Here is a 13,197-nt window from a genome sequence, read left to right as displayed (position 1 = left end):
CCGTTGCCCTGCGGAGGGTGCGGACTCGGGGTCACTCCTGGCGGTGCTGGGGGGTGGCACCCGCGTGCAAGGCCAGCGCCCTATGGCCCGTCCTGCCTCTGCGGCCCGGGGCACCGCGACTCTAAGCGGGTCGGAGTGTCCGGTCTCACCCGGGCCCCGGGGCACCGGCTGCAGCGGCCTCCGCAGTCCTGGGCGCCTGCAGCTCTCTTACCCCCGACAGGTGACTCGGGAACTTGCACTGGCCCGGAGGCGACGCCTGGGGACAAGTCCCCGCGCCCGCGGAAGCCCCGCCCGCTCCTCGGAGGGCGGGGTGGGGGGGGGCCGCGCCGGGCCCGGGCACCTCTGGGTGGCGCGCGAGCCGCCCCGCCCCGCCCCGCCCCGCGCCCGCTCGCCACGCCCCGCGCCCGCTCGCCACGCCCCCCCGGCGACGGCGCCCTATCCGAGGCCGCGCTCGGCCCCGAGTCCCCGCCCCTTCCCCCACTCTGCCCTATCAGAGACCAGGCCTTGCCTCCTCGCGGCCCCGCCCCGCGGCGGCCCGGTCCAGCCGGCTCGCTCCGGCTCGCTCCGGTCCGGGCCCGCCCCCGCCCCGCCCCGCCGCGCCCCGCCCCTCCGGCCGGCCGGGGTGTCCGAGCGGCGCGCCGCGACCCCCGCACCCTGCATCATGGCGCTGCGAGCCGCGTGGAGCGTGCGGGCCGCCGTCCGCTGCCTGCGCGCCGCGCGCGTCCCGGCCTGGGCCCCGCGGGCGGGCGCCGCGCGGACCCTGGGCACGGGCGGGGCGCTGCGGGCCGGTGAGTGCGGCGGGCAGGGCAGGGCGAGCAGGGCCGGGCCGGGCTGGGCTGGGCACGGCGGGCGCCGCGTGCTGACCTCGGGGCTGCGGGCACGTGGGCCGCGCCCGAGCTGCCCCGGGCAGCCGCGCAAACGCGCGCGGACGCGGGGGCGCGCGGGCCTGGCGGGGGGCGCCGGGGGCCCGACGCGGGGACCGGCCCGGGACCGGGGACTCGGCCCGATTTGCTGCACGGTGGGGTCCGCCGCGGAAGAAGGACCCCCTCCCCCACCCCCTCCCGCAACCCCGCGCCGCCCCCCGGCCGGCGAGCAGCCCGCAGCGGACGCGGGGCCGGGGGACACTCACGCCGCGCCGCGCCGCGCGCATTGGGAAACTTGGCTCGGTTGTTCGGTGTGATGCGATTGCGAACTTTTTTGCACTTCCCCGGTTTTCTAGTTAACTATTGTCCGAAATGTCTATGCCGCAGGTCTGTTGGAGCACCGAGGGGTTTTAAAGCGGGATCCCGCGGAGGCGGGGGGGAGGCGACGGTGGGGGTAACTCTAGCGGCCCCGAGGGTGGAATGAAACTTTGTAACTGCTGAAAGAGAGCCCGAGGGGCTACTTGATCGTGCTCCTCGTTATTTTAAATGCACACCATCAAACAGTTAAAAAGAAAATTGTAATGATTGACTTTCTGTGATTTACAATAAAATTAATGATGGTTTTTTTTTCAAAGGCAATCCTATAACTTAATTAGTACCTAACAAGTAAATTTTGAAAGGATAATGCAAACCATTTATATATTTTTATGAGTTTCCTGAGGCTTCTTCTAGTCCTGATTTTTAGTGCACAGTAAGAAAGTAATTATTTACTGACTGACCGGTGCACATTTTTCTTGGGCCAAGGGTTAAAGGAGAATTCTTGCAATCATTGTCTTTAGCCTAAACATCATGGCCTAGGGGCTGGAGAGCTAGCACAGCAGGTAGGGCAGTTTGCCTTGCACACTGCCAACCCGGGTTCGATTCCCAGCATCCCATCGGGTCCCCTGAGCACCACCAGGAGTAATTCCTGAGTGCAGAGCCAGGAGTAACCCCTGAGCATTGCTGGGTGTGACCCAAAAAGAAAAAAAAAACCAAAAAACAATAAAACATCATGGCCTAGTTCCTAGTTTTAAAAAACACACATTGGGGGTGAGAGTGATAATACAGCGGGGAGGGCACTTGCCTTGCACGTGGCCGACCTGGGTTCTATCCTCAGCATTCCATATGGTCTCCTGAGCACTTGCAGGAGTGATCCCTGTCCCCAAACCCAAACAAACAATCAAAACACATAGGAACTTGGAAGTCAAGTTACCTCGGCCTCCAGTCATGCTTGGGCTGCCCACCCCTCCCCCCTAACGTCCCGCACTAGCTTGTTGGGGGCATAAGCGGCCCCCAACGCCACACTAATGGTTAATGTGATCATCTGGTTCTGAGTTGTAGTTGAATAGGGGGCTTGACTAATAATATGCTAGATTTTTGCTCAGAATCCTTTTTTGTGGGGTGTTGGTGGCAGTGTTGAACCCCTGATGGTCCCTGTGGGAGAAGGGAGGCTGCTGGCATTGCCCAGGGTTCCTTGTGGTACCAGGATGGAACCCGGGTCCTGCCTCCAAGGCAAGTCTTGACCTCCTGCACTGCCTTTTCCGCCCCGCAGAAACCCTGCCCACCTACCCCCTGCAGCCCTTTCTCAGAACTGGTTCACTCCACTAACGTGTGATTGTGGCCAAGGACTTTATGGGGAACTTTTCAGTGGGAAAGAGCTAAACTGGAGCTGGAGAAATAGTCCAGTGGGTCAAGTGCTTCTTTTGCATTCAGTCCGGCCTTGGTTCGATCCCTGGCTCCCCATAAGGTCCCCTGAGCTCAGCCAGGAGTGATCTCTGAGCCAGGGGGAAGCCTTGAGCACAGCTGATGGATGTCGCCTGAAATTTTAAGGAAAGAAAGAAAAATAACCTGTGCTTCTGCTTGCTTTATTTTTTTTATTTTTTATTTTTTTGGCTTTTTGGGTCACACCTGATGCACAGGGGTTACTCCTGGCTCTGCACTCAGGAATTACCCCTGGAGGTGCTCAGGGGACCATATGGGATGCTGGGGATCGAACCCGGGTTGGCCGCGTGCAAGGCAAACGCCATACCCGCTGTGCTATTGCTCCAGCCCCTTCTGCTTGCTTTAGACTCAATCCAGGTACATGCAGTGCCAGAAGTGTGGGGTGGGTGCTGTTGGGAGGAGCTGGGGGTTGCAGGAGCCTTTCCCAAGCACTTGGGTGTATTGAAGTTCTGTGAAGCAAAGCAGGTGCCCTCAGTCGCCCATGAGGACCACGGAATTAAGAAAGCTTCGCCAGCGGCTAGAGCAATAGCACGGCCAGTAGGGCGTTTGCCTTGCACACAGCCCACCTGGGTTCGATTCCCAGCATCCCATATGGTCCCCTGAGCACCGCCAGGAGTAATTCCTGAGTACAGAGCCAGGAATAACCCCTGTGCAACGCCGGGTGTGACCCAAAAAGCAAAAAAGTAAAATCAAGAAAGCTGCGCTAGTGGTTTGGGGGAGAACGCAATAGATGATACTCCTGGTTCCAAGTCATGGAAGTGGTGTAAGCTCTGTGAATCTTTGGGGGAACAGTGAGCTGCAGGCCTCAGTCTCAAATCATGCTTGAAGTTATGAACCATTTTGCTCTTCACTCATGATGCATGAGGGTCATGAGGGTCTTACACCTCTACCACTGAGCCCCGTCCCCAGCCCTTAAGCACATGCTTTTTGGGGATTGATTAATCAGTTAGTTTTTTTGTTTGTTTGTTTTTTGATTTTCCTGGCAATGTTTGGGTTACTCCCCGGGCTCTGTGCTTCAGAAATTACTCCTAACTGTGCTTAAGTGAACCATATGGGATGCTGTGGATCAAACCCGAGTCAGCCCCATGCAAGGCGAGCGCCCTACACACTACTATTTCTCTGACCCTTCAGTCAGTTGACTTTTTTTTTTGGCTTTTTGCTTTTTGGGTCACGCCCAGTGATGCTCTGGGGTTACTCCTGTCTCTGTGCACAGGAATTATTCCTGGCGGTGCTTGGGGGACCCTATGGGGATGCCGGGGATTGAACCCTGGTCGGCTGCGTGCAAGGCAAACGCCCTCCCGGCAGTTGCTCTGTTCCCTCTATCAGTTAGTTGACTTTCTTGTGTGGGGTTTTCCCCGGTAGAGCTGTATGCCGGAGGGCTGTTCGTCCACTGCTCAGATGAGCGCACAATGGGTCACATCTGGCAGGGATTGGGGAAGTTTACATACTGCTGGGGATTAAACCTGGGTTTGTGGTGTGCCGGGCAAAAACCCTCCCCACTGAACCATCTCTCGCCCTAGAGATGATTCTATTAGGGGCAGGGCCAGCAGGTTGGAGGTCAGACCCCTCAGTACTCCTGGGTCTCATGCTGACAGTGAAGATACATTTTTAAGGGCTGAATCATTCACGAGATGCTTTTGTTTTGTTTTGTATTTTTGTGTGTTGGGGGCATACTCGGTGACGTTTAGCCGTTACTCCTGGCTCTGCACTCAGGAATCATTCCTGGCAGTGCTCTGGGAGGACCATCTGGGGTGCGGGTTTTGGAACCTGGGTCAGCCGCGTGTAAGGCAGGTGCCCTCCCTGCTGTACTATCTTTCCATCTGCGCATGAGGTGATTTGGGCTGTCTCCCCAAGCCTCACGTCATCTCTCTCTAGAACAGATCAGTAATAAATACACATTTGAAATGTACTCTGAAGTATTTTGTGGGAGCTGGAGTGATAGCACAGCGGGTAGGGCGTTTGCCTTGCACGCGGCCGACCCGGGTTCAATTCCCAGCATCCCATTTGGTCCCCCGAGCACCGGCAGGAGTAATTCCTGAGTGCAAAAGGCAGGAGTAACCCCGAGGATCGCCAGGTGTGACCCAAAAAGAAAAAAAAATACTTTGTGTGTGTTTGCGTGGAGGTGTTGGCAGTTTATAACCAGTGGTGCTCTGGGGACCAGGCGCTTGGAATCTGCCACTCCGCCCTCCCACCGGCTGAGCCTTCTCTCTGGGGGGCCTAAATATTTGTGTGTGTGTGTGTGTATGTGTGTGTGGTTTAGACTTAAGGAATGTTAAAGCTGGGCAGTGTCCACCCGTGAGGTCACTCTGGAGGTGTGTCCCCTCGTTCAGCCTGGCCTTCCGGGCAGTGGGTCGATGCTGGTGCCATCCCGGAGGAGGCTGGCCTGTTGGCAGCTTGCTGTGAAGAGGCGAGGCGGGTGCTGTGCTGAAGTGTCGGTCTTCTGTTGCAGTGCGAAAGTTCACAGACAAACATGAATGGATCACAACGGAAAATGGTATCGGAACAGTGGGAATCAGCAATTTTGCACAGGTACTGGAGGACCCTGGACTACTGAAGACAGTCTGTTCTCATCTCGTGGGTTTCTGGCCTTCGAACACGGTTTACTTGGCCCCTCAGTATTTTTGAGCCTTCTAAAAGCCCCGAGAACATCAATATAGGTCGATCAGATAACACAATTCAGTGAAAACGGTATATAGTATCTTTAAAATGCTGCCAAGTACTTAAAAGTAGGATCCATACCTTATTCTGGAGGGATGCTTCTTCGGGCTGGAGCAGGTGAGGAGAGAAGAAAAGATGCAGCTCTAGGGGCTGGAGCGATAGCACAGTGGGGAGGGCGTTTGCTTTGCACGCGGCCGACCGGGGTTCGATTCCCAGCATCCCATAGGGTCCCCCGAGCACCGCCAGGAGTGATTCCCGAGTGCAGAGCCAGGAGGAACCCCTGAGCATTGGCTGAGTGTGACCCAAAAAGCAAAAAAAAAAAAAAAAGTTTAAAGATGCAGCTCTAGGCAAAGCGTTTTGTGGAGATGACGGGACTCCATCAGGGAGATGAGGGGACCCGCAGGGTTGCACAGATTTACTGGAGACGTTGATGGAGCGTATCTTTATTCATAGTTCCCTGCTCTCACTGATCCCATAGTGAGACATGTAGAGGCCAGGGGGGCCAAGTAGCCTAGTGACGTGCTGGGTGTGTGGAAGACATCCGGGACTGGGCAGCGGGACTGTTCCCTGGTCACTGGCATTGCTGTCTCCGATGCCCCGTGTAGGGCACTGAAACCAGTGTATAAAGCAAGCTGGTGGGTGATGTGTTGGGCAGGAGGGGCTGTAAGCCCACCCGAGGGGAGACCCTCCTACTGGTGGGAGCACTGTGAGGGGAGAATCGCAGCAAATGGCAGGGGAAGCACCTCAGTGAAATGGGAGGTTCTCAGAGGACCTGCCCGTCGGGGGGCGATGTGGATCGTGACAGGTGACAGTCCTGCCGGTGACGTAAGACTAAGGAAAATCAAAGAGTGTGAGTTCGAGTGTAGTTTTTTCACTGTCCAGTGACGGGAGACGGTGTTGGGCGCGGTTCTGTCCGGAGGTTTGACCCGGTCTCTTACGGGTTTTGTCTTTCTCTAGGAAGCTTTGGGAGACGTCGTTTACTGTAGCCTGCCTGAAGTCGGGACGAAGCTCAACAAGCAAGGTGCGTGCTCTTCTCACCCTTCTTTTTATTTTTTTTTAAAGTTTTTTATTTTATGAAAGCACTGAATTACAAAGTTATTCATAGTTGGGTTTTTACTATATGTTCCTTCTCTTCTTTTTTTTTTTTTTTAAGCTGTTTTGGGTCACACCCAGCGATGCACAGGGGTTACTCCTGGTTCATGCACTCAGGAATTACTCCTGGCCGTGCTTGGGGGACCATATGGGATGCTGGGAATCGAACCCGGGTCGGCCGTGTGCAAGGCAAACGCCCTACCCGCTGTGCTATCTCTCCAGCCCCTGGTCTTCTCTTCTTGATGCCTGGTTCTGCCTGTATTTTCCTGACGTGATCTTTATTTTGAGTAATAACTTGTTTCACCCAGGATCCATCGAAATGTTTTCCACTCTGGTAACATACTTACGATGAAATCTCCCAGAAATTGTTTTGAAATAGATGCTGGGCTGGCTCCTTAAAGATCATCTTGGGTAGGATTTCTTTGGGTACTCGTTTGTCACAGAAATGGCAGCGAATGGCTGGAGCGGTAGTACAGTGGGAAGGCACCTTGCACGCAGCCAAGCCATGTTCGATTCCCAGCATCCCATATGGTCCCCCAGCACCGCCAGGAGTAATCCCTGAGAGTTGCTGGGTATCACCCAAAAAGCTAAAAAAGAAAGAGAGAAAAGAAATGGCAGCGAAGTCCTCAGCATCAGACTCTCAGCTGATGGCATCCGGAAGCACAGAGAGCAGAGCGCCTTTCTTTAAGTTGACTTTTTGACGGATAGTTGGGGACTAGGTCCCACTTTTTTCTTTTTCTTTTTAAACAATAATACAGAATTACTGTTGATCCTGCTGAGCTGCTGTCCCATGCCCATGGTAGAGAGCCAGGAATCTGCCCCCCCACTATCCAGGGTCCCCCCAAGGTTATGTTGATGTCGTACCCTCTGGGGACTCTTCCACCCTTTTGTCGTCTCTTTATACTCCGCAAATGAGTCAGTGTCCTGGTCCTTTGTTCTGATTGGCTTGGCTTGGCTCGGCTTGGCCTCCCTCCTCCATGCCACCCACCCTGTCCTGTTTCCTGCCTCCTCCGAGCTGAGCTGTGGTCCCTGTGGGTGGAGCCCCCAGTGTCAGGTGGGAGCCAATACCCAGCTAAGCGGTGTGAGATGTCTGTTTGGTGAATCCTCTTGTTTTACCCAACACAGTGACTTCCTGCTAAGCTGCCTCCTTTCTTCTGAACAGCTGCATAAGGATAGCTACAGTGTTTTTCCTGTCTTCCTTCTTCCGTCTCTTTATTGGCGAGCTTCCGTCTCTTTACTGGGGAGAAAAAAGTCAGAAGTCTCAGCATTTTAATTGATATTTCATTACAGCCTAGGTTGCATGGCCACCTCAGTGAGGGTGAAGGGTGATAGGAAGGAGAATGTTTTTTTTTTTTTTTACTTTTTGTGGGATGCTGGGCATTGAACCCGGGTCGGCCGCATACAAGGCAAACGCCCTCCCCGCTGGACTATCACTCCGGCCCTCGTTCTTTTTGTTCGCCTGCTGATGCACGGGTTACCCCTGGCTCTGCACTCAGGAACCAGCCCTGCCTTGGGGACCACGTGCTTGCACAGAGAAGAGCCAGGTTCAAGCCCCAGCACCATAACCACACATAGTCCCCTGGCTCCTCTGTGTGCAGGTACGAGCCCTCCCCACTGCACCACCCTCCGACCGCAGTAGTGCCTCCTGGAAGGCTCACTGCTGAGTGTAGCAGGTGCGGCACTTGGGGCCGTTTCTGCCGGCTGCATCTTTTCACCATGGCTCCTCGCTAAGATTTCAACTCTGGGTCTCCATCATCAATTTAAGTCACAACTCTGGTTTCGTCCTTCTCTGATAGGTGTATGGGACAGTATTGTCAGGGTACGGATGACGTAAACAAAGGTCTCACCCATTTTCTGTCTCTCGGGTCCAGGATTGAGTCCTTAGGTATCACTGCACAAGAGTTTATAAGCAGTATCTACCAGAAGGTTGGTCTGGTATGATACTTCTCTATTAGTGGAATCTCCTAAATGTTTTTTTTTTCTTTGTTTTTGGGTCACGCCCAGCGATGCTCAGGGGTTACTCCTGGTTCCGCACTCAGAAATCACTCTTGGCGGTGCTTAGGGTACCATATGGGTTGCTGAGGATCGAACCTTGGGTTGGTCCCATGCAAGAAGAACTCACTTCCCGCTGTGCCATTGCTCCAGCCCCTGGCATCTCCTACATCTCTCTTATTGTCATGTCACCACCGGCCATTGTAAATTTAAAGAAAGTGAGCACTGTAGCACTGTCCTCCCGTTGTTCATCGATTTGCTCGAGCGGGCCCAGTACCGTCTACATCATGAGACTTGTTGTTACTGTGTTTGGCATATCCAATACGTCATGAGGAGCTTGCCAGGCTTTAACATGCAGGCGAGATACACTTGGTAGCTTGCCAGGCTCTCTGAGAAGGGTGGAGGAATTGAACCCGGGTCGGCCGGGTCGGCCAGGTCGGCCGCATGCAAGGCAAATGCCCTACTGCTGTGCTATTGCTCCAGCCCAACATAAGCATATTGGTATTCAGATGCATCACTGAAGGTTTATTTCGCCAAGAAGTCAGAGCTACTTTATTGAAACTTTTTTTCTGATAGTGAGGAGCCCGAAAAAACCTCTGGCTTTATTTTGTGGTGCTAGGAATTGAACTGGGGATGTCACACATTTCATTTCATTTTTCATTTCATCATCCTGTTATTCGTCGATTGCCTCGAGCAGGCCCCAGTAATGTCTCCTTCATCCTAGCCCTGAGATTATATTCACGGCTCTTTAGGAGAATGAGACCCATCATTGTTACTGGTATCTGGCATATTTGGTACGCCACGGGGAGTTTGCCAGACTCTGCCCTGTGGGCAGGCTACATTCGATAGCGGGATGTCACACGTGGCAGGTAAATGCTGGGAGCCGCCGCTCTAGTGGTTTTAATTAAACACAGTTTTCGTGGGCTTGTCGAGGCATGGGCATGACCCCTGCTGTGCTAAGTTGGTATTCTCAGGTCACTAACATTTGCCATTTGTTATCTTAATTTTCCCACTTTAGATGAGTTTGGTGCTTTGGAAAGCGTGAAAGCTGCTAGTGAACTCTATTCGCCTTTATCAGGAGAAGTAACTGAAATTAATGAAGCTCTTGCAGAAAATCCAGGACTTGTCAATAAGTCTTGTTATGAAGATGGTAAGTTGTTGCTAAGAGATTTTTCAAAAAAGTATTGCTGCAGCTAATTTACAGAGGTTAAAGCAAACTTTTGCTGACTGTGTTGTTTTGGAGAAGGGAGGACCACATCCGGGAGTGGTCACTTCCGGGGGTGGGGGTGGGGCGGGGAGTTGGGAGACATTTGGCGCCAGGGATGGAACTTGGGCCTTCTGTGTGCAAGCATGTGCTTAGCCTGTTGAGCACTCTCTAGCCCGCATGATCATGTATCTTTAGTATTAGTTTTGTTTTTCTGCAGTTCTGGGGCCACACCTGGCAGTGCAGGCTGACTCCTGGCTTTGCACTCAGGGATCACCCATGGTCGTGATTGGGGGACCACAGGAGACGTGGGGGTCCAGCCTGGGTCAGCTTTGTGCAAAGCACGCACCTTTTGTGCTGTAGTCTCTCTCCAGCCCCGTTATGTATCTTTTTATGCTTCTTGATATTAGAGATACAAAGCTTATAACAATCATGTCAGGGTTGAAGTAATACAGACTGCCTTTTTAGTTGTCTCACATCTCCATTTCATAACAACACAGTGAGACAGGCTAGCAAGCAGTTACCTCTATTTTGTAGACGTATTGAGGCCTTAACAGGTTTACCAGACAGCTACAGATTTACTACAGACAACTAGTCAGTACAAATCAGGATTTGGTTGTAGTTGGGGAGTTCTTGGCTTTTGCTTTACGTTTGACTTTGGTCTCTGTGCCACGCCTGGCCTTCCTCGGCGCTGCTTCCCGCTCGGTGTTTGGGGACCCGTGGAGCACCTCTGTCCCTCTAGAGTTCTTCAGTTTCTGAGCCAGCCTTACCCGGTGTTACGCGGGGTCCATGTGGTGCCAGAGACCAAACCCGAGCTCCTGCGTGGAAAGAATGTGCCTGAGTCCTTTGAGCTGTTTCTCTGGGCCACTTCGAGTTTTTCATTTGTTAAAGGGGGGCAGGTGGTAAAGTGGGATCTTGCATGGGGTCAACTCAGTATCACATGTGGATCCCCTGAGCAGCACACAAGTGTGGCCCACAAATAAAAACAATCTCTTCTGACAGTAATTAAATCTCTTAAATTCTGTTACAAAAGAATGTTTATTTCTTAAAAAGCTAAAATTTAAAGTTCCATGATTGTTCTATACAAAGAACACAAATTTCTTGGGTTTGTTTTAATGTAGTACACCCGGTGGTGCTCAGGAGTTACTCCACTAGGAGTAATTCCTGTCCATATGGGATGTGAGGATCAAACTCAGGTTGACCATGTGCAAAGAATTGCCTTGCCCACTGTATTCTTGCCCAGCACTAAATTATTTTTGAGGTACTGAGAACATAATTTTTTTTTCCCTTTTTGGATCACACCCCATGCTCAGGGGTTACTCCTGGCTTTGCACTCAAGAATCACTCTTGGAAGTGCTCAGGGGACCATATGGGATGCTGGGGATCAAACCTGGGTCTGCCGCGGGCAAGGCAAACGCCCTACCCGCTGTGCTCTCGCTCCGGCCCCTTAATTTTGATTTTGAATGTTCTTGGTTTTTACTTTTTGTTGTCGGGGGTGCACACTTGGCAGTGCTCAGGGATCACTCTTGGTGGGGGCTTGGGGACCATATGTAGTACCAGGAATCGAAACCCTGGTTGGCTGTTTCCAAGGCAAGTACCTACCTGCTGTCCTATCACTCAGCCCCTTGGCTTTTACTCTTAAAGATAATCTGCAGTATAAAATACTTTCTTGGTTGCAGGTTGGCTGATCAAGATGACACTGAGTAACCCTTCAGAACTAGATGAACTGATGAGTGAAGAAGCGTATGAGAAATACATAAAATCTATTGAGGAGTGAAAATGAAACCCCTTAATAAACCAGTATGAAAACACGTAATCTAGCATAGTCGTCTTAAATTACTGGTGGATAGAAGATTAATACAACAGCAGTGGAAAAGCTACTTGCAACAGTGCAGCTGGAAAGAAAATGCCCCTAACTGTCTGAGGATTGCAAATGAACACTACACGCACCTTTCCCACAACACCAGTGTAATTTGCTTTCGTACACTCTTGGATTTAGATCGAAATACTTAAGTGATCTGGCGGCGTAGAAAAGTTGTAGGTGGGCAGTGTTAGATGAACCTAGTTTTGCAATGTTCTGTTTTTGCTGGTGCTATTTTTATACAATGAAGCAACAGCCTTGCAGGAAAATAAGAACACTTGAATAATAAAATGTTCAACTTCATTAGTCATGTTTTTTTGTTTTTTTTCTGTTATTTAGTGATTCTGGTCACTCTTGCCAAGTTGTAATTTAGCGTGCTGGGGTTGGCAAAGGAGAAGAGGAAAAACGAGGTGACAGTGTTTAATCAGCATGTCACACGGCATTCTCCATAAAGTCAAACCACATTTCGGTCCCGACTGCAGTCATGGGAACAGGAGTGGACAAAGTAGAGCTTTCGGGGCTGAGGTACTGATTAGTGAGTTTTGCAGATGAAGCATTTTGAGGGTGCCGAACAGTGTTCCTAGTGGCTGAATTGCAGCCTCTAATTGGGGCTGGAGAGCGCTCCAGGGGTTGAGCACATGCTCTGCATGCAGAAGACCCCAGCACTGCACGGTTTCACCCCCACCCCATGCACGGGACCAGTTGTAGCTCTTAGCACCGACTGGTGTGATCCAGAAAACCAAAGGGGAAGGAAAGCATCCTTGAAGCAAGGCGAACTCCCGATTGTTGGTGGAGGAAGAGGGAAGGATCACCGTATTCCCATGATCAATGGCATATCTGAACACCTGCAGGAAGTAGGCAGAGCCCGACCCCCGCGAGGACCCCGCTATGCTGGTGACCGGGCGGGGGCCTGGTGGGCCGCGTCGTCTGGCTTCTGGGGGGCAGTGGGGGGATGCCAACTGCTGCCCAAGCGCGTACTCTGCGGCCTAAGCAGAAGGGTGGCAGGTGGCCGGTCGTCCCTCTGGTTCCTCCCGCGCGGGAGCGGGCGCGGGCGCGCGCACGGCCCGCCGGGACCCCCGCGCCCGGCTTTGTTGCGCGGCGCGGTGACGTCACTTCCGCGCGACACCACCCGCCGCTCCTCGGGCCCGCCCCCGGCGCGTCCGTAACCCGGGGCAACTGCCTCCCGCGGCCGCGGGCGGGATTAAGTGACTCTCCGGGTCCCTTGCGGCTCACACCCCGGCGGCGACCGCTTCCCCCGACGGGGAAACCCCCGTCCCCCAGAACACCCCACCGGCGGAGAGAGGGGAGCTGCGCTCCGGGCGGGGGAGCCGAGGAGAGGCAGGCGGCGGCGAGCGGCGGCGAGCGGCGGGGCGGGGCGTTGTGGGCGGGGCGTTGTGGGCGGGGCCTGCGGCGGCGCGCGCGGATTGGGCGGCGTGTCGGGGGCGGGGCCAGGCGGCCGGGGCGGGGCGGCGCGGCGGCGCGCGTGGGCCCCGGCCCACCGCTCTGCGGTCCGGGGTAACGCGGCGGCAGGTAAGGGGCGTGCGGCTGGACGCGGGTGCGCCCCAGGCTCCGTGCGTGGACTGCGGGTCAGCAGCCGTGCAGCCGTGGTGCCCGAGCCGTCTCTCGAACCCCTCCCATAACAGTGACCTCAGAACCCTTTTCGCTATGAAGTTTGCTGCAGGTGCTGGGGGACCCGGTGGGATGCCGGGGATCGAACCCGGGTGGGCCGCGTGCCAGGCAAACGTTCTGCCCGCTGTCCTATCGCT

General features: G+C 54.0%; 1 protein-coding gene across 1 annotated transcript; it reads left to right on the top strand.

Annotated features, from left to right (window-relative positions):
• Positions 1 to 536: 536 nt before the first annotated feature.
• Positions 537 to 11,734, top strand: GCSH (glycine cleavage system protein H). The gene is made up of 5 exons (XM_056136655.1): positions 537 to 788; positions 5,074 to 5,153; positions 6,240 to 6,303; positions 9,385 to 9,516; positions 11,250 to 11,734. The coding sequence occupies exons 1-5, from the start codon at positions 662 to 664 to the stop codon at positions 11,345 to 11,347; spliced, it is 501 nt and encodes a 166-aa protein (XP_055992630.1). The 5' UTR covers positions 537 to 661; the 3' UTR covers positions 11,348 to 11,734.
• The last annotated feature ends 1,463 nt before the right edge of the window (positions 11,735 to 13,197 follow it).

This window comes from Sorex fumeus, unplaced genomic scaffold (assembly GCF_029834395.1).
Source record: "Sorex fumeus unplaced genomic scaffold, SorFum_2.1 ptg000122l, whole genome shotgun sequence".
Lineage (NCBI taxonomy): Eukaryota > Metazoa > Chordata > Mammalia > Eulipotyphla > Soricidae > Sorex > Sorex fumeus.
This window is presented reverse-complemented; position numbering and strand designations above follow the sequence as displayed.

Bases quoted from the DNA above. Each gene is read 5' to 3' on its own strand.
- GCSH (XM_056136655.1), top strand. From the start codon at position 662: ATGGCGCTGCGAGCCGCGTGGAGCGTGCGGGCCGCCGTCCGCTGCCTG. The intron at 789-5,073 runs GTGAGTGCGGCG...CTTCTGTTGCAG, and splicing joins GGGCGGGGCGCTGCGGGCCG to TGCGAAAGTTCACAGACAAA. The intron at 5,154-6,239 runs GTACTGGAGGAC...GTCTTTCTCTAG, and splicing joins GAATCAGCAATTTTGCACAG to GAAGCTTTGGGAGACGTCGT.